Here is a 22,170-nt window from a genome sequence, read left to right on the forward strand (position 1 = left end):
CTCGGGGACGCACCTGCAGGGCCAGCTGTGCAGCGGCGCTGCACACAGCGCCTCTTCCCGCTTTTTGACAGGAGCCAAGGGGTTCCTGCTTGTGAGGACCGTGCAGGCAGGGGGCTGTAGAGGCACCTACGTGACGGGGGCTAAGGCCCGCCGCCGAGGAGTTCCTGCCCCCGCGGCAGAGGTGGGCGGCGTGCACAGTGCCCCCGCGGCGGCAGGTGCCTCCCCTCCGCGGTCTGTCTGTGCGATATCGGGACGGGCCGGCGCTGGGGCGCCGAGTGAAGAACATCCACGTGGAGGGCTGTCCCTCGGCCAGACCCCCCTTTCCCTTTCTGGACGGTGACCGTCTCCCCTTTGCTCGCAGGCCCTGCGGGGCGGTCGTGCGTCCGGGGAGGAGACGCTGGGGGCCGGAGTGCCGCGCTCCGAGTCCGGCAGGAACTTGAGGGCGCGGCTGGCGGCCGAGGAGCGTTGCGCCTGCTCTCTTATCCTCGTCCCCGCCCCCTGGCCACAAAGCAGCCCAGGCCGGCGAGCGCTCCCGGGACTGCCGGTCCGCCTGCGGCTCGCCGCGGCCTGCGATCCCCGCCGCGCGGGGCTCGGGGTGCGGGGCGCAGGGCGCAGGCGCGCGGGCGGGGCGGGGCGGGGCCTCCCTCCGCGCGGGGGCGCTGCTCAGGGCGCGGCCGGCCCTTCTAGCCCCGCGTCTCGGTGGCCGGCGCCGACCCCGCCCTCCCGCCCACTCCGCGGAGCTCCGAGGAAATGGCTGCGGGACCCCAGAGGCCTGCGACCCGCGGTGAGTGGCGTCCCGGCCGCCGGGCAGGAGGGGCCGGCCGCCGCGGGGCCGCACTCGGGGGCGGGCGGGGGTCGGCGGCGGTGGTGCGGAAGCCCGGCCCGCCGAGAGCCGCGGCGTCAGTGCCGGTCCTCGCTGCGCTCCCGCCGAGGAGAGAAGATGGCGGCGGCCGCGGGGCGGGCGGGGGGGAGCGGGGCGGCGGGGGGGGAGGGGAAGGCGGGAGGGGGGGGGCGGGGGGGGAGGGGAAGGCGGGAGAGGGGGGGGCGGGGGGCCCGCCTGGGGCCGGATCCGGCCGGGGAGGGTGTTCGCTCGGCGTGGCCCGGTCGCGGTTTGAACGGACTGAAAGGAGTGACAGCAACTTCGTGTGCGTTGCTCCAAGTCGGCGGTGCGGGAGGCGGAACAGCCCGCGAGAAGGGGACCGCCTTCTCCTGGAAGTTCCGAGGCCGGCTGGCTTACGGCACGGAAACGACTGTATTTCAAGAAAGCATCCGGTTGGAGTGCATTCTCTGTTTCTGTTTTCCAGCTCGGTTCGTTGCTCTAGATACCCTTTAAGGTTGTGAAGTTTCGTTCTAGGATCTGTTTTTAGAGCGTGGGTACTGGTCACTCTTACTTAGGCGGATGAGTTTGATTTTTAGCCAGCTACTCTCAGGAAGGATGACATTAGGATAGATGGGTGGTATTTGGTGCTGTAGGAAGCAGGGAAGGATTTCGGAAAATCAGTTTCATTTCAAATGAGTATTTGCCTAGGTATAAAATACTGATTTTTAGTTTTTGTTTCGTTATTTTGTCATTTCGATGTATACTGGCCATATTTGTGTCACATCTGGTCATCTTGAAAGTAGAAAGGGTCAGCTTTCAGCTTCCAAGGGAGGTGTGCCCCTCGTGGTCCCTTTTGTGTCTCTCATGCCTTGGGCGCTCAGATCCCCATTCGTTTTCTCCCGTTTTCCGTGTCTTGTCTTCATCCCCATCCCCCCCACCCCCCAGACAGCCCACTTAGAAATAAGCTCTGAGCTACTGGATAGGTTCCTTCCTTGTGCTTCAGTTTCCTGGAGGTTAGAACGGGCGCAGAAGCACCTTACTCATTCAAATGAGTTACCACTCGTAAAGTGCCCAGAACAGGGTTCACGTTGGTGTCGTGCCCGCTGTGAGCTGTCATATATGCCAAATGGAGACTCGACTCACCCAGTACTAAGCTACAGCTACTACCGAGGTCCTCAGATTTATTCAAAAGATCTTAAAGTCCACAATGCCTGTGAGACACTGGAGCTCAGGGCCAGGTTTTTGGCTTTGAATCTAGCACCTCAGTAGATGAGCTTGGAGTTGGGACCATGGGTCACAACAGCATGCGAGTTAAGTTGAAGATGCTCTTGAAATCATCCCTTGGACGTAGATAACAATATCCATGTCCTTTGCACACTGAAGGAATGAGATCTGAGCCTGATGTACTCGGGCATTCTGTGCCGATTCTGGCCTCCAGGAAACTGAAGCACAAGGAAGGGACTTGCCCAGGAGCTCGGAGCTTGTTTCTCAGTGGGCTGTCAGGCCCACTCCAGACACATGTTCCACAGCGTCCAGAGCCACAGAGGCCCTGGCTGAAATACGCTTCCAGGAAAGGTGTTTTAGCCATGCATTTTAAGGAAATAAGATCTGTGACCTTTAGTAGAATGATTCCTCAGTTTATTCTGCAAATATTTATGGCCTCCTGTGTGCTAAGCATCCTGGCTGCGGCAGCAACCCGGAAGGCCTTCCCGGTCCTGGAGACAGGTGCAGTGGGGACTTGTGAGGACATCCCGGCTCCCTTCATTGAAATCTGGGGTTGGCGTATACGCATATACGACCCTATGACTAGTCCATAGTGTATCTGTTCTAAACGCAGCAGAGGCATCTCAGAAGTGTCACCTGGGAAGACCCGGCCCAAGGCCTGGTGAAGCTTCCTGCCAGATGCATGTTTTAGGCACCCCGTTTTCCTACTTGATTGTGTTCTTGCAGACTTTAACAACGAATTTAGGAATAATGCATATCTTCTGATTTTCCACTGAGAGCTCTCCCCTGTTAGTATTTGATTAAATTCAGGTTATTTCAAGCAAAGTAAGATCTGTACTGATAGGAAGAAAGGGCACGAATAAAAAGTTGTGTAACTGGTTACTCTCTTCTCCTTACTGTCTGCTGGTGCCCACGGTCACTGATTTCTGTCCTGTCAGACAGTGACACACACAGTGTGTATGCATGTGTGAGCATGACAGTGGCTTGTTGAGGAAATGTGTCGCTGGGGCTTAGAGGTGGGTGCAACTCGGGGTTTCAGGTGGGGTTTGGCCGGGGGGGGGGGGTTGGAGTAGGGACTTCAGTCTCCCATTTTCTTACGGCGGTGGAGTTTTCAGGTCCTGCTGTTGACGCTGTAAGTCCTCCTCCCATTGGGTGTCTAACTCACAAGGAGTCTGTTCCAAAGCAGCTCAGGGACTGGTTTATTTTCTGGTTTGGTGTATGTTTGCAAGTGTTCAAGGTTCTGGTTGTTGTCTCTTTTTGTTGACATGATAACATTTTACTTTTCATCCAGTGATACTGGTGATTTCCATTTAGGTCTTGGAGAGCACAGATGGGGCATATTTACAGGTTGGGCCAGATCACTGTTGTCCTTGGGTCCCTGCGGTGGGGCACTGTCTGTCATAGAGGCCTGATTCTTACAGGCCCCATGGATTCAGGAAGTCCATTAAGAAGGGTGTTTTCCTAAATGGAGTTTCTCGTCTGTTTCTTCTTAATTACATGGTAGGGTCCCTTAGAGTGGATGTCTAATATTCCCTTTTTCATGGTTCGTATCAAATGATGGGTGCTAATTCCATTACAAAGTCTCTGTGGTTTACAGTTACTAGAAACACACTAATTGGGAAAAAAGGGTCAAAAAATGGTCTGAATTGAGCTCACTTGCTCTAGGTGCCCCCACTACTGGAGAAGAGTTTCTCTTGCTTAGACTTTATTTTATCATAACGAGTAGTAATTTTTAGGGTAAGTTGTTACGTGAAATTGAATAGGTAATTGCACGTGTATGAATAAGAATTCTTGTGGCCATGACTATAAAACATGCTTGATCAGTAACACATTATCCAGTGTGTTACTTGTAAAGCAGGTATATCTTTGGGTATCAAACTTAGGTGCTGTGTTTTTGTTTTTCACATGCTGATAAAGACTTTTAAATGGTGTTTAATACACCTTTATAAGAAAGTGAATGAGCTCCTCCCTCCACTATAACGATAGCTTTACCGTGTGTTGGGTTACAGATATACAGAAAATTAGCAGTATAAGAAAAACAACAAACACTAGAAATGGTCCCATGCAGAAGCCCATGTTACAGCTGCTCCCCTGCTCTTGAACATGGGTGGGTGTGTGTGGCAGGATGTATTTAGGGAGTGTGGCCCCTGTGCAGGGCTGACTTGTGACCTGTGCTCTTCACTCGTGTGGGACTCTTTCCATGGCAGTGGCTCTGTGGTTCATCATCCTTCAATTGCGGTCTTAGAGAATTCCATTATGTGATGTTTCTTGATTTTGTTCCCCAAAACCAGTGTCCTGGTGATGGACATTGGCTTGTGTCCCTTTGTTTTTAAAAAGAAAAAAGAAAAAAAGCGTGATTGGGAGCGCCCTTATAAATGTGCACCTGTCCTTTCCCAGTTCTCTCCTCCAAGTCACAGTGAGGCGTGTCACCCCTGGTCCATGGGAACAGGAATGTTGCCTGCTCTGCCCCATGCCAAGTACATAAGGGGATCTTGGTAAATATTTGACAAATAGACCCTCATAAGAGGGCTTGTCTCCCCAAATGCTCACCAACATGGGCATTGTCATTTTAATAGATGACACCTACCGCTTCCCGCTTGCGTGCCCTGTGCAAGCACGGACTGCCACTTGACAGGGTGTAGTCTCACATAGCCTTTTTGGAAGTTGGGAGCTCACAGTTGTCCACGTCTCACAGGCAGGAAAGCACAGCCCAGAGGGAAGCACGCTTGTTCAGCGTGTCTGCCTGTTAGGTTTGCAGCTGGGGTTCACCTCGTCATCTGGGTGTACTGTCCCCGGAGCCTCTCAACTGCAATCTGCTTATCAGAAGAACTACCCCACTTGCACCTGGGGTGGGGGGCACTGCCGGCTGCTGTGGGCAGGACTGGGATGCCCCACCAGATGCCCCGGCCCCCAGTGGAGACAACAGGGCTAGTAGACACTGGTTGTGGACTCTCTGGGTTTGTTAGATTGTGATTTAGATGGTCTTCCTTTTCACAGTATGGGTTCTTGTAGCAGTAAGAGACCCTTCCTCTTCCCTTCTCAAACGTGCAGCAGTGAGAGTGACGTTGCAGGACATACAGGCTTCACTGTCAAATTCTGCTCTGCGTGAACCCTTGTTCTATAACTTCTTTATTTAATCTCGGACCTTGTCCACTACCCCCCAAAACAAAACTAGGCGTTGGCCTCTGCTAATCTCAGGGAAAGAAAGGAAGACTCCTGGTGACACGCAGTGACTTCTTGACTTGAGGTTTCCAGTCATGATTCTTGTCTCTTGGCCAGCCTGTGGCTTGCAGTTCTGACAGCAGCACTCACGAAGCAGGTGCTCGGGAGACGAGGCCTGTGTCTTCTCCAGACCCCGTTGTCTTTGAATTCAGGTGGCTGTCACTGTGTGAGGCTGCCATTTCATAATTGGAAATAAGCGCCTTCTCCATAATCACTTGAAACTGTGGTTGAGGAAGGGCAGGGGCAGGGTGTGGAGGTACCTCTTGGTCTTACTGGGAAGGGCCTGGAACTGCTTTTGGCCTTTCAAGAGCAGTCCTGTAAGGTCACCTGTGAACTCAAGATCCTCTTTCACACCTGTGGTTACTGGGGACACCGCAGAGCTTTAGTGTAAGTTGTTACATATGTTAGTATTTACTGGGCTTGGCACGAAAACGGAGACCAGTAAACTTACTCATTTTTAAATAATAAAACCTCACACGTTAACACGAATGACGTCGTATAGAAACTGTTTTCTAAGACAAAAACAGTAAGAGAGGTAGCATTGTTTTGTTTCATGGTGGTGGTTCTTTTGTAAATCTCTGACTTCTGCTTAACTGACAGCTGGATTCTCACATCTGCACACAGACTGTGGTAGCATCTCTGTCATTTAGCTTCTGGAAAGCTCTACAGTACGCTCCTGCGAGTGGCCAGGGAGAGGGGCATACGATGTCTTTTGTGTTTGTGCAGATAATTTGAGCTCAGGGACCTCCTGAAAGGCCTGTGGACCACATCTTGAGAACTTCTGCTCTAATTATGATTAGAGTTGCCATGTTAAGAAATGAGAACTTTACAAAATAGTTGACTCTAAACTTTAACACGTGTGGAAATAGGTTACTTTTAGGAAGATGGACAACGTCTTTGAATTTTTTTATTGGCTCAGCTGTGTGTTTGCTTTCTGCAAAGAGTGTGGAATAAGGGTGATGTGTCGTTCCAGTGCACACATCTCCCTCCGGTAGACCGCCTGCAAGGAAGCAAGATGGCCAGGGTGCTGGCTGGGTGGGAAGGCCCTGAGACCTCTTTTGGCCTTAGGTCATGTGGCCTGACTGCAGTCTGAGCACGTAAGTGGCCCTTCTCATTGATTGTACGACGTCCTTTCATTATACACAGCCTTTCACTGGCTCCTTAATTCCTGCTGCAGGAAAGTGGGGGTGAGCATGGCCTATGTTGACTGTGGAACGATCCAGCGTCCCGTGGCATGAACCCAGGAAACCAAAACAGAGTGCGGGGTCCTGCAGCCGTGCCCCCATTGGTGCCAGAAGGGAGTGCCAGCCAGCCACCCACATAGGCAGTTGGGCAGGGGTCTTCCCTGGAAGATCAGTGTTCCTAATTAACAGCTACAGGACTTAGAAACTCAATCTGGGGCGCCTGGGTGGCTCAGTTGGTTAAGTGACTGCCTTCGGCTCAGGTCATGATCCTGGGAGTCCCGGGATCGAGTCCCGCATCGGACTCCCTGCTCCGCGGGGAGTCTGCTTCTCCCTCTGATCCTCCCCCCTCCCATGCTCTCTCTCTCTGTCTCATTCTCTCTCTCAAATAAATAAATAAAATCTTTAAAAAAAAAAAAAAAACAGAAACTCAATCTGAGGGGAAACAGCCCCCAAAGTGCTTAGCAGGGATGACTGGCACCTTAATGTCATACTGTCCTGGGAAGTGACTTATGGTGCCCTCATCCCCTCTGTGAGTGTACGCACACCTCACCCTCTTCCTCCTTCTCTCTGTTGGGGAAGCAGGGCAGGAGACTCTGGGAACTCATCCCAGTGTCATTCTTGGGTATTTAGCAGTAGCCAAACTTGTCCCATAGGGCAGATTTTTCAGTGAGCCCAAAAACCTATACAGTTCAAAGGCTCACCAAGAGCCAGGCGGTGGCCTTGTCTTAGGAGCACCAGTCCCCCAAGATGTAGGATTCCTATAGTCCCTTGCAGTGCTTGAGACCAGGTTTGTGTTCAGAGACACAAGGGGAGCTGGCTCAGTTTGCTTGGGCTACTTTAACAAAAGACCATGGACTGGGGGGCTGATAGAAAACACATTTATTTCTTATAGCTCTGGAGGCCCAAGATAAGGGTGCTAGCATGGTCAGGTCCTGGTGAGGTGTCTTCAGGGTTGCAGGGGGCAAGGGAGCTTTCTGGGGCTCTTTAAGGACACTGATCCCATTCATGAGGGCTCTGATTTAACGACCTAGGCACCTCCCAAAGGCCCCATCTCCTAGTAGTGCTGTCACCTTGGGACTAGCTTTCAATGTGAATTTCAGGGGCTGGGGCACACAATGCAGACCATGGCCAAAGCCATCCAAGGTAGCAGTTTAGGAGACCGTCCGCACCATGAAACAGAGAACAGTGACAACCTCCTTTCCTGCTCCTTAACCTTGGTAGATGCAACGTGGCTGTTCTGGCTCCTGACGCCCACGTAGAGTTGCCCACCAAGGTCATGAGCCTGTGTTCTGCAGCAGAAACTGGGCAGAGAGAAACCAGTGCCCATTGCTCACCCACGCTGAGCTGGAGGCCCAGCTTTACACCAGGGCCTGGCTGGGCCTCAGTTCCCAAGAGGCTTTCAGGTAGCAGCTTTTGCTTCTTGTCTCCACATATGTGTAAAAGCAGAGTACTAAGAAATTTTAAACAGGGTGGTTTCTAGATTTCTCTTTATATTCATCTCCTGAGAAACTTACTGTTGGGGACACCTTCACTTGATCAGAATAATTTTAACAATGACAGTGTTTTTTGGTAGCAGCAAAACTTTGAATTAGCTACAAAAGCTTTAACACAGTCAAGTCTGGTTCTGTGTAGATGTAGGATTTCTTAGTTTACTTTGTGGACCCAAACCTCTCTTCTGTCTGTGGTCAGAGCGCAGGGGGGTGTTTGCTGCTGCGGACCTTCAAGGTCTGGGTGGAGAGGGAGAGGTGGCTGCTGCTGGTGATTGGACAGCTTTGGTGCTTTCGGGGCGCTGCGTCGTCCGAAACTTCCGGCCAGGTGCTCGTTAGGGACGGTTCTAGTAATGAGTCCTCAGTTGGGAAATCTTCCTTTTTCAGTAGCTTGAAGAATTTTGCATCTTGTCAACCTTCATCATCCACAGGGAAGAATTGGTTGTGAGACACTCGACCCTCAGGACAAAATAGGAACTTTGGCCTAGTCTGTCAGAATTTCAAATTCTCAGTTAACAGAGGCAGAAACAGTGAGGCTGTGTTGTAACATTGTATGTAATTTCTGGTGACAGGTTAAAATTGTTCTTTTTGAATATGGGGGCGGGTAGGAGATTTGGAGAAACTGTGTTTGGCCCCCAGGTGGGGCAGATCCTGGCTGTTTTCTCCTTGTCCTGCTGTGGAAGCAGGACCTGCTTTATGGTTGTGCAGCTAGGTCTTAGAGAAGCCGCCCTCACGGGTATAGAACCAGAGATCTTCACCGGGCGCCTCCACATCTCTTCTGGTGCGCATGTGTCCTGGAAGTTGCACCTTCAGATTTATAAGGATTTAGAGTCCTGCGTCACTGGCACTTAACAGCTGTTTTTTGGGGTTTTGTTTTTAAGAAACCACATCTGGCAACTTAATGTTTTGAATTTTTGGAGAATATTTTGAAAAGTTGGAGACGCCGAAGGGAGAATCTAGTGATTTTAGAACAATTTTGTGGAAGGAAACGCTTGGCCCCTTCTGATACTGAAGCACAGAGATGTGCTCTTGCTTTGCCGTATCCAGGGTGTGCTTAACGAATAGGAGGTAATGAGGTCCTCGCAGTGTGTTTCCTGGATTCCTGGGGCTCTCACAGCTCTGCGCGTTACCAGTGATGTTGTCAGCCTTCTTGGGGAGTGGACATCTGCAGCGGCCTGCAGACGCTGGTCCAGACAGTGGCATTTCCCTGTACGGTGTGCTGTCCATTGCTCAGCACCAGTCGGTCGTGTAAAATGTGCCGTTTTCCCCGAGAATGTCCTTGGAGAGACAGCAAAGACTGTTCGTTAGCGCAGTTGAACCTCACCACTCCAGTGTCCCGTCGCTTTAGGTTCCCTGTAATGAAATGGCAAGTACCTCTGAAGCACTTCTGTACCCCAAAGCAGGGTGGCTATCCAGGACAAGCCCTGGGCCAAACCAGCTACCCTCTCATGGAACACCCCTTGTACTGAAAAGGATGGACAGGCTCCAGTTTTCAGACCCAGTATTTGGCAGGCATTTTCTCAGAGAGGAATGACCTGAGTCTCAGGGGAAACAGCTGACAGTATTCCTTGCTAATGATAAAGTTTGAGCTTTCAGGTGAAAATCACAATTTTGAAGAGTTCACATCTGCCGTCACGGGCTTGATGGCTTCCCAGTAATTGAAGACATTTGAGGGGCGCCCTGGTGGCTCCAGCGGGTCAGTTAAGCGTCTGCCTTCGGCTCAGGTCATGATCCCCGCTTCTTCCACGCCCTCTGCCCCTCCCCCCACTCGTGCTGTCTCACTTGGTCTCTCTCTCAAAATCTTTTGAAAAGAGGGGCGCCTGGGTGGCCCAGTCGTTAAGCGTCTGCCTTCGGCTCAGGTCATGATCCCAGAGTCCTGGGATCGAGCCCCACATCAGGCTCCCTGCTCGGCGGGAAGCCTGCTTCTCCCTCTGCCACTCCCCCTGCTTGTGTTCCCTCTCTGGCTGTGTCTCTCTCTAATAAATAAATAAAATATTTAAAGAAAAAAAAAGGACATTTGAGGAGGTGGGTGCCGGCATTAACAACTGTGTGTCTTCCGTGTTGTGGTGAAGTGTGCTGACATGTGGACTCTGCGTCAGTCGGTAACGTGACCACCACGCATGGGTAAAATGGTGCGTTCCGAGGGTGCGCGGGACAGACCAGTGGCTTCCCCGTCGGAAAGTGTGGGCAGGTCACGGGCACAGTGTCAGGTCTCAGGCTCCACGTTGCAGCTTTCCTTAGGAAACTACTGTTTGTTGAATTTCGGCCTGATGTCAAAGAACATCCACAGTTACCTGAAAACTTTCTCAGTTTTAATTTCGGAAATACTGATCTATTCCACATAAACAGAAGCTTTTTGGAGCCCTCCGTTTTTAAGAGTGTAAAAGAGCCCTGAGAGCAGAACATTTGAAAGGCTGCCTGTTCCTAAGTTGCTTCCTGGCCATTTGCTTGTGCTGTGAGCAGAGCAGTTGGGAGGCTCTGGCTTGCGTGCGTCTTTAGATGTGAGCTTCCACAGCGTTCGTCCAACTTCAGGTTAGTGGGAAATGGAGCACTTTGCAACTGAGAAAAAATACTGCACTGAGAAATGTAGAAAGATAATTTTACATTATTTCAGTGCATTCCGTGCTCATAGATTGTTCTCATGTTCCCAGTTTCAGGGATGACCACCTTCCTTTTCCTTCCCGGGGAAAGCGCTTCTTACCACATTGTGATTGCAGGTTCCTGAGCGTATCCTTCCTGCCGCGCACTGTGTGGTGTACGACCACACACCACATCCAAGTTTTGTTAGGGACTCAACATGGGTTTTTGTTCTTTTGTCTTGATACACACTCTTTTGTTGCATTGCTGAAATTTTTATTAGAATTTCAATGTTGAAGAAATTATCAAAACGTCAACTTTGCAAAGATAAAGTCGAGATAAATGAATCAGATCTAAAATGATTTGATCTATTCTGAATATACTGTATGTCATTCCACACACAGAAATAACTAGATTTTCCATTTTCCTTTTTTAAAAATCGATTATTCAGAACTCAAATCCAGAAATGTGTTTTTCAGGTTAATGTGTATTATAAATTTTTCATTTCTAAGTACGTTTTAATTTCTTTGCTTTTATAAATACTCAATGTTATGAAATATAAAAGTAAAGTTTATTTTTAGTTCCTTCTGAGAAGTAAAGGCATCTGAACGTTGAAGCCTCGATTTGAGATGCATTTACCACGTTTGAGAGATTTGGTGGCCATGATGGTGGATTTGGCTAATCTGAGTGGAATGGATGCTGTCTCTTTAAGAGGAGTTGCCTCAGAATGTTTGTCTTTGTTCTGGGGTCACTAAGGAGACCACAGTTGTAGTACCCACCCAGAGGGCAAGGGAGGTGGAGGTGAGGGCTCAGCTTGGGAGGGGCTTGGGGAGGGGCGCTCGGGGCCAGAGTGTGAAACGTGTGAAAAGATCAGCACTGAGGATTTATCCAGGAACAGACGCCTGTTCAGTGTGCATTTCAACTAGGTATGGTTCTTTGCAGGACTATAATCTAGGAGAACTGTTTTTTAAATTCATGTAGATGAAATGTAGCATTACTTAACATCGATGTTAAGTAATTATTAGTCTTCTGAAATCTTATTTGGGCTTTTAACTAAATGATGGCATATCTCCACTATTAAGAATTTTTAAATACTTCTCTTTGTGGATGATTTTGTTCAGCCTTTTCATGTTTCGTGTTTCTCTCTATGTTTGGCTTTATCGAGCTGAGCCCATCTCAAAAGTAGGATCATAATTGGAAAGCAGCTGATAGCCAGCGACTGGTTTGGAAACCACCATGCTGCTGAGGCCTCTGCACAGTTAGGGGTGGCTCCCCCGTGCCCCCCCCCCCCCCCCACGCACATGCACCTGCCAGCACCTGCCGGCCCTCAGTGGCCCGGCCTGGCCGCCTTCTGTCAGGGTGCAGTCACAGTGCCCTCCCTTCTGCAGAAGCCCTTAAAGAAGGGGACTATGTTCTTTCCTTTCCTTTTTTTTTTTTTTTCTGACTCCCCGAGTGGGTCACATGATGACATAAACTCAAGTAATAGATTATTTGGAAAGTCTGATGCCTTTTTTTTTTTTTTTTTAACAGTTATTTGAATCTATAAATGATTTTTTTATTTTCTTTTAGGAGCTTACGCCGTGGGAACAGTCCTGAGATGATCTTCATTGTTACCTGTGAGCAGTGACTGACAGCAGCGGTGTCTGAGGCGGGCTGTGTCTGTGGACCAGGCGATTCCATCCGTCAGGCACTCGGACCTCTGGAAAAGGTGTCCGAGCTTCGGTTTGGGGCAGGTAATGCAGCACCAGCAGCAACATCAGCAACACAGTTTTCTCTTAATAGGTTTGAAATTGTGTGTCCTGTTTCTGAAGTGGCATTTTATGTGACAGACATACGGTGTAACGTTCATATTTGTTTATTTAGAATATTCTAAACTTTAGCCCTAAGTGTTTAGACGAGTGTTCAGCCACATGCTGAGAATTTTTTTTTTTAAGGTTTTATTTATTTATTTGAGAGAGAGAATGAGAGACAGAGAGTACATGAGAGGGGGGAGGGTCAGAGGGAGAAGCAGACTCCCTGCCGAGCAGAGAGCACCATGCGGGACTCGATCCCAGGACTCCAGGATCATGACCTGAGCCGAAGGCAGTCGCTTAACCTACTGAGCCACCAGGTGCCCCATGCTGAGAATTTTTACTCAAGGCACTCTTTTACTTTTCCTCTGGCATTTTGTTGGTGTGAGTACTTGACATTGTATACTCTTCGGTGAGAGCTATGTTTTGTTGAGGAGAGTTCTTCCTGCACAAGATCTCAGGACCAGAAAAGTGGTGTGGTCCTTGCTGGCACACATGCTGACGTCCCAGCCGCTCCCGTAAGCCTCCGAATGGCCTGGGAGCATGCTGGCCAGGCTCCGGAGGGAAGGGTTGGTAGAGCCAGCAGGAAAATGGGGGACAGCACGTCATGGGAAATAAAAGAAAAAAAAAAAAAACAATCTGGTTGCATGTGGTTTTGAATTTTGTGTATTTTGTATTTTGAAGGTTTTCATCCCATCACAGTCCTTGCCCTACGATGGAATGTGGTGTAAAGGCTGAGTCAGCATTAGTGTTTCAATTCGATTGAAGCCTGGTTAGCTTTGAAAAAAATTTTCAAGGTATATACTTTTTCAGGTTTGAAAACAGGAGTTGAGTTTTCACAAGCATGATCCTTTAATAGTCTATCAAAAACTGAGAAAGAACAAATGTACATAAAGCTATTCCCCGTCATTTTCTAAAGTGGCCAAGTTACCTGTTGCTGCGTAACAGCTAACCCCGGAGTCGGGGCTCAGGAATCTGGGCAAGCCTTAGCTGGGCGATCCTTATGTGCACGAGGTGTCTATAGGGGACACTTGCACTTGGCTCGCAGCAGGGCTGGGGTGCGGGGTGCCATTCTCTCTAGCAGGGTGGTCGGACCACTTACATAGCAGCTCAGGGCTCTGCAGGCCAGGATGGAAGCAGCCAGTCCTCTTCTGCACCAGGCCTCGAGCCACCCTGGCACTCCATCCTCTGTGCCCGGGGTGGGTGTTGGGGGGCGGGGACAGGTGCGCGGCGCCTCCCAGCTGCAGCCCTGCCCTGCTCACGCCCTTGCACTGCGTGTGCTATTCACCGCTGGATGGGGCTTCTCTGCCCCCTGTGTGGTGGAGCCCTGTGCTGAGCAGCGAAGTGCTGGCGGGGGCCGGCTTTGAGTTGCTGGTTGCAGCTGTGTCCTGAAAGTTAGATGTGTGACTGTGGAGACTTCTGTCCAGAGTCCCCTCACATCTTCTCTCATGCTACTTTTTAGGAAACCTTGATCAGGATAACTCATTTGAATGTTCACCTTCACTTTGTATAGGTGGCCATGCTCCCTCCTTTGTGTGAATTAAAGGCTGTGTGTACTTGTAGCTCAAGGATTGTTAATTATTTGCCAAGAAGTGTTGCCTCATTAACATTGCTCATGGTGTGGTTCCATTTCACCGTTAGGTATGGATGAGAAAGGTGACCCGAGCAATGACGAAGTGCCCAAGGCCATCAAGCCCACCAGCAAAGAATTCAGGAAAACGTGGGGCTTTCGAAGAACCACCATTGCCAAGCGAGAGGGCGCTGGGGACGCCGAGGCCGACTGTCTAGAGCGGCAGCCCCAGCAGCAGCAGAGCCTCTCCTTGCGCCGCAGTGGGAGGCAGCCGAAGCGGACCGAGCGGGTGGAAGAATTTCTTACGACGGTCCGACGAAGAGGGAGGAAGAATGCGCCTGCCTCCCTCGAGGATTCTAGTGAACCAGCGTCTTGTCCCGTCACAGATGTGGAGACGGCGTCTGAAGGCAGCGTGGAGAGCACCTCTGAGGGGAAGGGCGGGCCCACGTCGGGCTCCACGGGTGATAAGGAACGACCAGCCGCCTCAGCAAAGGCCAAAGGGGGTGAGGACGAGGATGACACCTCTGACAGTGACAGCGATGGGTTGACTTTGAAAGAACTTCAGAACCGCCTGCGAAGACAGCGGGAACAAGAGGCGGCCGACAGGCCCCCCAAGAGCCTCCAGAGCCGCCTGAGGAAGAAGCGCCGGGAGCAGGATCCCACGCAGACCGTGGACGTGGAGGCGGGCAATGCCACGGAGAGCGTGCTGCCCCGCAAGCAGGAGCCCGAGGCTGAGCAGGGTGCGGTGTCCCAGGCTGAGAAAGACTGTGGAGAAAGGGAGCTGGAAGGGAAGGCTCAGGGAATCGAAGGTGGAGACTCCGGGGACGTGGGCAGGCAGAAGCCCGAGTGTGAGGCCTATGAGCCCAACGCTCTGTACTGCATCTGTCGTCAGCCACACAACAACAGGTAGGCCACAGCCTGGGGGGTGCCGGTGGCCCCCAGCTTCCAGAGAGATCCAGGCTGTGAAAACAGCAAGGGAAGGTTCTGTTCATTTTGAGGGGACGTGTTCTAGAGCTGGGCTGCACGAGTAACTTACCCAGTTGGAAAGGATGAAAGAGGCATTGATGAAAAAAAGAAGCCACAGAAGGGTAGCCATATGACTTCCTCTAGCCGTATGGGGCTCCCCACTGCCACGGGGCGGCGGGGGGGTATGAGACAGCACAGACTGAGGTGCTCCCGTCATCCTAGAGGTCTCTTGCATAGCGCCGCTCCGGACTGTCCTGGAGGAGCACCCATGAGCAAGCGGGCTGTGACCGGGCTGCAGTTTGAGCATCTAGAGCCTGTCTGGGTGCTGGGTGGTATTGGGGAGCTGCCGCCTGGGGTGTTTGGCGGGACAGAGGAATGTGCTGGTCCGTGGAGACGTGTGCAGGGTCTCCAGGCTGGAATGCTGGTCAGCCTGCAGCTCACTCTCAGAGTGCTCCCCTCAGGAAAAAAAAAGACTACAAATTTGTTTGAAGGCTAATAAAGTCAAGAGAAGTGCTTTTGAATGTTCTTTATTCTGTTCTTTACTTTTTTTTATTTTGCTTTTTTTCATAATAAGGTGTTAAAACCAGTTCACTAGTTCAGCTTTTAATGTTCCTAAAATTGTTAATCATGTTTTCCATTCCTAATGCCAGTATTTTTTTAATTTTAGGTTTATGATTTGCTGTGACCGATGTGAAGAATGGTTTCACGGCGACTGTGTGGGCATCTCTGAGGCCCGGGGACAGCTTCTGGAAAGGAACGGTGAAGATTACATCTGCCCAAACTGCACCATTCTGCAGGTGCAGGACGAGCCGGACTCCGGAAGCGCAGCACAGCAGGAGGCCAAGTGCGGGCCTGCCGGCGCGGATGGCACGGACTGTATGAGCATGGGAACGGTGGAGCAGAAGTCCAGCGAGGACCAAGGAATTAAGGGTAGAATTGAGAAGGCTGCGAACCCAAGTGGCAAGAAAAAGCTCAAGATATTCCAACCTGTAAGTACTTGCCTGCGAGGCCAGTGATAGAGGGTCAGCAGAAAAGTCAAGCCTCTCTTGGAGCAGGTTAGGCTTTTCCCTCCAGACGGCAGTGTGTTTGCCGCGGGCTGGGCTCTGGGAGCAGGCAGTCCCCTGCACGTGGCTCGTGGGCCTCCCACGCTCCATGATCCTGCAGGACACCTCGAGGGACCTTTCTTTTTTTTTCTTTAAGATTTTTTATTTATTTATGTGACAGAGAAAGAGAGCACAATCAGGGGGAGTAGTAGGGAGAGGGAGAAGCAGGCTCCCCACTGAGCAAGAAGCCCGACTGCAGGACCCCGGGATTATGACCTGAGGCGAAGGCAGTCGCCCAACCGATTGAGCCACCTAGGCATGCCGGGGCCTTTCTTTCTTTAAGTCTTGTCTGCTTTCTATACTATTACTATTGAGTTAATGTTTTCCTTAAACGGATTCATTTTTTAAAATTAGTTTTTCCTTAAATGTTCTTTCTGGAATGTCGATCTTCACATACACATATTAACAAAGGAAGTAAACGTGCACCTGTTTGACCTGACCCCATCATCCTGAGAGAGCTGGTGCTCTGAGCCTCCCGGGGTGGGGGGGTTGGGCGGGGGACACACCACTTCATCCCTGGCATCCAAGGCACCTCCCACGGCTGCTGTTGGTGTCACCCTCTGGAACAGTCTCAGGCGCTGTCTGGTAGGGCCATGGTTCTTTGTCACATCTCTCCTGTGTCGTCAGCTTCTGATACTGAGGAACACCGTCACAGGCTCTCATGAGCATGTCCCCCCAGCCCTTCCTGAGTCCCTAGACAGCCTTGAAGTGGAGGCCTGTGCTTTCGCAGGCATTGGGCGTACAGGAGCTTTGAGGGCTGTGGGAGCCTCGAGGTGGAAGTGCTGTGAGGTCCAGACCATTGAAGAAATAGCCTGGAGATGTCAGGACATACTGCGTGGGGATGTGATGTGAACTGTTCGTATCGCATTTGGTCATTCAGAAAAATTCGTGGAAATGGGACAGTGGGAAAAGTCACCTTAATTTCATGTCTTTATCTTTGATGTTTGAGGCTGCATAAGCTTAGATTTTATTTTTGGTCAGATTTGGATTCTGTGGAAGAAGAACAGTTTCAGAATACCTTGGAGAAATAAGATTTGGCTCAAGTACATTTGAGGGATAGATTAGGTCTCTTTAGATCCCTCTTGCTGCATAACAAGTGAGCATGTCTTAGCAGCCTCACACAACACGTATTTATTAGCTCAGCTTCCATGGGCCCGAAGCCTGGGCCTGGCTTAGCCGGGTCTCTCCACGGTTTCTTAAGAGATGGCACCCGGGTGCCATTGTAGGCTGGGGCCTCATCAGATGGCTCAGTTGGGGAGGAATCTACCTCTGAAAGGCTCCAGTGGTTTTGTGTCTAAACGTGCCCTTTGATATGTCTGGGGCTCAGCGGTGCTAAAAGTCACTCATGTTTGAAATGCACATTGAATGGTTGTTCCTGGATTGCGTCTGGTAGCTCACCCTCGGACCCTTGCCACTGGGGCTCCCTCACAAGGCCATTTGCTGCTTCAAAATCAGCAGTGGAGTCTTTTCTCTATTGCAAGGCCCAGTCCCTCTTCTGACATTTTCTGTTAATGAAGCAGACCTTTTCCGTAGCCCAGAATGGTCTCATTTGGAACCTTGGTTACATCTATCTGCAAAACTCCCTGCCTGTTTGCCCTGCAATGGAACCTAATTATGGATGTGAAACCCCATTGTGTTGAAAAGTCCCCAGAGTCTCTGTGCCAGGGCAGAGTCCTGGGGTCGCCTCCCAACTCTGCCCGCCACAGATTGCATGAAGTGTAGTTACTGTGAGTGCCTTGCCATGGGATAGATTGGGTCAGGCGCTTTGAAGAAACAAAGACATGTTTTTATTGGTATTAAAAATGCTGTTAGCGTCTCCATTAGAAATAGCGAGCCCAGTAGTATAAATAGGAATTGTACAAAGTGCTGTAACTGCTCAAGTTGGTAAGTATGTTGTTTGAAGCCACGTGTTTCGTTCTGCAGGTTGCAGAGGCTCCTGGTGCCTCAAAATGTATTGGCCCTGGGTGCTCTAACTTGGCGCAGCCTGACTCGGTTTACTGCAGCAGTGACTGTATTCTCAAACACGCTGCTGCTACGATGAAATTTCTAAGTTCAGGTAAAGAACAAAAACCAAAACTTAAAGAAAAGATCAAGACGAAGCCAGAAAAGCTCATTCTCCCAAAATGTAGCGTTCAGGTAAGTTGATCAAGTCCAGCCGTTTGAATTGTTGTAGTGAGACGGGTTTGCATGTTGCAGGCAGGCGCTGTTGATTGGCTTGTGGCGCATGGGGGACAGCAGGCACAGACAGAGCGCCAGTGGTACCCGCCGACTCTTCCAGCCTTCCACGCTTTCCCTGCACTCTGATGCTGCCCCCGCTCTCGTGGAGGGCGTCGTTCGTGCTGACCGCAGTGCGGCAGGCGTGGGAGCCGAGCCTTCCATCTGGGACCTGCGGTCCTGGGAGAAGAGCTGGTGTTTGTCAGAGATTCGCAAGCCGCCGAGGGTGGGGAGGTGGGTCTTGGGCGGCCAGACTGTGTGCCTCGCTTCGAGCCCTCGCTCGCAGAACTGTCTCTCTCCTGTGCTAAGTGTGACCTGGGAAGAGTCGCTTGTTTGACCCTCGAGGCCCTCGCCCAGAGGTTGAGCTCAGGCTGGTGTGACTGCGTTGCAGCCCCCATTACATCTGTGACGAGCAAGGCATTAAGCGGTGCTGCTCGGGAAGTCCTCTCCGGGTTTTTCAGCGCTTGCTTGGCCTTTAGATGGCGTAACTTTTACGGCTGGTGGTCTGAGTCCCAGGACTCCCAGAGCAGCGGTTGCTGTGCAAAGTACCGTGGCGACCATGCCGAGCACCTGGCAGGGGCGGCGGGACACCGTGTTCCTCCAGTCTCCCAGTGGCCACAGGGTTTGCCTGGCGCCCAGGTCCTTGTTTGTGTCCCTCCCTCCACATCTCTTGGATGTGTGAGTGTAGCCCAGCCCTGCTGCTGAGCAGATGCTGAGCCCAAGGTCGGGGTGGTGAGGGGCTTCAAATGACCCCAACCATAGAGCGTATCGTGACCTTCATTGCGAAGCGTGAGGAGCGAAGGCTTCTCTCTGGCCTCCTTAATGATTGGGGTTTTGCTGGTTATCCAGGCAGGCATTAGAATCTCTGCTATGCACAAGAGACCGGCTCCAGACAAGAAAGAGAACACCGTGAAGAAGGCAATGGTGGCCCCGTCGAGGAGTGAGGTCCTCATGAAGGAAGCGACCAGTGAAGGCACGCCGTCCTGGGCAAGCGACCACAATTACAATGCAGTAAAGCCAGAACAGACTGCTGCTCTCTGGCCGCCACTGTTGTATAAATGTATGTATCACTTAGGGGTAGCGTCTGGACCCTTCCTGGTCTTTCTGGACAGCCGTCACTCGGGCCTGTTCAGGACCAGGAGCTCTAGCCATATTTAATGCTGCACCTGCAAAGACAGAAGCAGATGCCTGAGCCCCACATGCCTCGAGCCCCATGCACCACCTCAGTCTGTTGGCCCTTCCTGTCAGTACAAACCTCAAAAAGCTGTACAAACCTCATTGCTAAATGTCTCACCTGGCAACCGATCTCTTTAATCTCCTTAATTTTCATTGTTGTGCTCTGGTAAGTATCTGTGTGGTCTTCAGTGAGGTCACGCTGGGTAGACGTGCTCCTGGCATCCAGACTCTGGCCGCACGGCCCTTGCAGCCTTGTCTTGGCCCCACTGGCTTAGGAGTCTCTCCACCTCGTCTGCTGTCCGCACAGGGAGTCCTCACTTTCCTCTTATGGGAATCCACTTCTGCAGATAGTATCGCACCTGATACTCAACTTGTGTGATTTTTCAGGAGTTACATTATTTTTGATCCAACAGGAATTTTTTTCGTGTGCAATTCAAATACTACACACCCACACACACACCCACACACACACACACACTCTCAAGCTTTGAAGGCTGTTTACCGCTGCTCCATATGCTCCAAGGTAAGTGAGTGTGATGTGCTGGCCCTTGGGGCAGTGCCCTCCCTGAAGGGAGAGTGCCTGCAGTAACTGGGACCTGACTCTCTCCTGGAGGCTTGCACTGTCGGGTCAGACCCCCTCGCTCCCAGACAGTTCCCACAGCTGTGTGGGGCACTGCTCTAGATCATGCAGCTGGGTCTTTTCTCTCCATCCTGGCTTCTCAGCCAAGCACTCCAAAATTAAATTTGGAAATTTAAAATTGATCCATAGAACACATCTTACTATTATTAAGATTATTTTCACTCAGTTTTAGTTCATGTTGTCTTTTATGTTGTTTTGTGCCTTTTACAAAAGTACCAAAAGCCACGTAGCTTTAAATTCCAAGACCGTAGGTGTGTGCTGCTCCCTCCTGTGGCCAGGCGTTCCCGCAGGTCCGTACTAGAGCTGACGGGGTTGGGAAAGTGCGAGGAGGACCCCAAACCTGCGGGAGGTGGGTGGGGTGGGGGAAGTTAGGAGAGAGCTCTCTTCCATTATGGGATTAGCTGATTGCTGTATTAAAATGAGTCCCTGCTACGCCTTAGGTGGTTTGAGCTACTTCTATGCTAGCAGCACATCTCAGATCTTCAACAAAGCACTTTTACGAGTCATGCACATATCTGAAAGTAAGCATCGCGGACCAGTGAGCACCGGGGGGGGAGGGGGGGGCGGAGCTGTCGCTTTGGAATACTGTGCTCCAGTGCTCTGAGTTGGTCATAGGCACATAACAGAATGAAACAGTGCGGTGGACCACAGAAGCCCTGGGTGGCTGGCTTCAGTACAGCTCCGTCTCTACCAGCAGACTTGGAAAGCTGCCTCAAGGCTCCCAGTGTTCATGGGGGAGGGTAGGAAACCTGGATGGCTCCTGTCCCTGGGTTCTTTCCCCTCACTCCATCTTTGAGGGCGAGGGAGGCCCAGGAGAAGGCCTGCTTCTCAGCTCCTCTTCACCCCTGCCTGCTCTTTTCTGCACATCAGTCAGCTCCTCACTGACACTCGACCTACTTCAGTTGACAGAAAGCTGGGACAGATGACTGACGGCCCTTCTCAGCACATTTACATCTCAAAATTAAAGCTGATGGATACCCAAAATGTATAGCATGCATGAGGGACATACTTCTGAGCTAGTTGCTTTTGATCCTTTTTTGTTATCTCAGAAATGTCATCTTCCAGTCACTGGTAAAATACCCGACTTCAGCCTCGGTGAGTAGCAGCCTCGCCCCCAAACCATCACCTCACAGTTGGGGTATCAGGTAGCGTGCACACACAGCAGAACCCTCCGACCCCACAAGGACCCCCATCTGCCTTTCTGGCTGGCTGCAGAGCATGTTTTTCTGGGTTGGGGTGGCTAGATTTGGGGTACAGCTGGTATTGGGACCGTGGTTAGAAGTGTTCCCACATTGACCTGGGTACATGTCACATCTGTGGGTACATCCCCTATTCCGCCTATAGAACCCACTGTTGAGGGAGTGATACACGGCTTGGGAGGTGCCCTGGGCTTCCCTCTCCTCCCCAGGCCACTGCTGCTGACCTTGGGTCATGGGTAGGGACGGCTGTCCGTGAAAGGGTGTGAGGGGACCTCCCATTAAACAGGGACTTGGAGGCTCTATCTGCTTCTCCCCACGAAAGGATCAGCAGATGCTTTGTGTCCTCCAGGTGTTGTGATTCACATAGTGCGGTTCTTCTCCCCAATTCCTGTATGGCTGCTTTTCACGTATAGAAGCCACTGCTGCTTTATTTACTTCCCTAAATCATCATGTTTCTTTGTTTTGATAACATTTTTTTCTGTTCTTTTTCAATGTTGGGTCAACCTCCCGCTGTTGTCAAGGCATGAAGAGGGCTGAAAACTTTTTTTTTTCTAAAATGTCCCTGTTTTATTAGTGTTTGGAAGTGGAATTCTGATATTCGTAGGCACAATCCCTGGTATCTGGGACCCCTTAAATGGCTTGGGGGACTTAAAACACTGGGATTCTGAACAGATTTTGATTGGAAAATGAGATCTCTAGTTTCATCTAGCTTTGAGAATTAGAATGCAAAACCCAAACCACCTATACACCCAGATTCAGATGATTTGGTAAAGCAATGTGATGCAGATAGAAGTATTTCTCCTATAAGTTCACGGGCAAGCCACACAGATGGTTCACCTGCTTGTGAAATGGAACAAGGAGAACACGGATTGTCACGAGGATAACTAGAGGCGTGGGCTCCAGAGACACACTTCCGAAGTCCTAAGTGGAAACCAGTTTCCTATAATAAATATGTGGGGGATACTAGGACCCAGGAATGTTTTGTAGAAATGTAAATC

The 22,170-nt window shown here is 50.9% G+C and overlaps 1 protein-coding gene across 4 annotated transcripts in view; it reads left to right on the plus strand.

Annotated features, from left to right (window-relative positions):
- DIDO1 (death inducer-obliterator 1) overlaps positions 1–22,170 on the plus strand; it is a 51,515-nt gene that overhangs the window by 6,064 nt on the left and 23,281 nt on the right. For 2 of the 4 annotated variants that reach the window (XM_081832448.1, XM_081832447.1), the window contains exons 2-6: positions 12,084–12,247; positions 13,946–14,780; positions 15,508–15,829; positions 17,867–18,079; positions 19,007–19,217. In XM_081832448.1, the coding sequence (XP_081688574.1) occupies positions 13,948–14,780; positions 15,508–15,829; positions 17,867–18,079; positions 19,007–19,217 (1,579 nt within the window). In that variant the 5' untranslated portion in view covers positions 12,084–12,247; positions 13,946–13,947. Of the gene's footprint in view, positions 1–714; positions 785–12,083; positions 12,248–12,988; positions 13,102–13,945; positions 14,781–15,507; positions 15,830–17,866; positions 18,080–19,006; positions 19,218–22,170 lie in introns of those variants that run through there. The other 2 variants (XM_081832450.1, XM_081832446.1) reach the window with 2 other exon arrangements.

The sequence above is a fragment of the Leptonychotes weddellii genome, chromosome 10 (assembly GCF_054177405.1).
Source record: "Leptonychotes weddellii isolate Sample4059 chromosome 10, ASM5417740v2, whole genome shotgun sequence".
Taxonomy (NCBI): domain Eukaryota; kingdom Metazoa; phylum Chordata; class Mammalia; order Carnivora; family Phocidae; genus Leptonychotes; species Leptonychotes weddellii.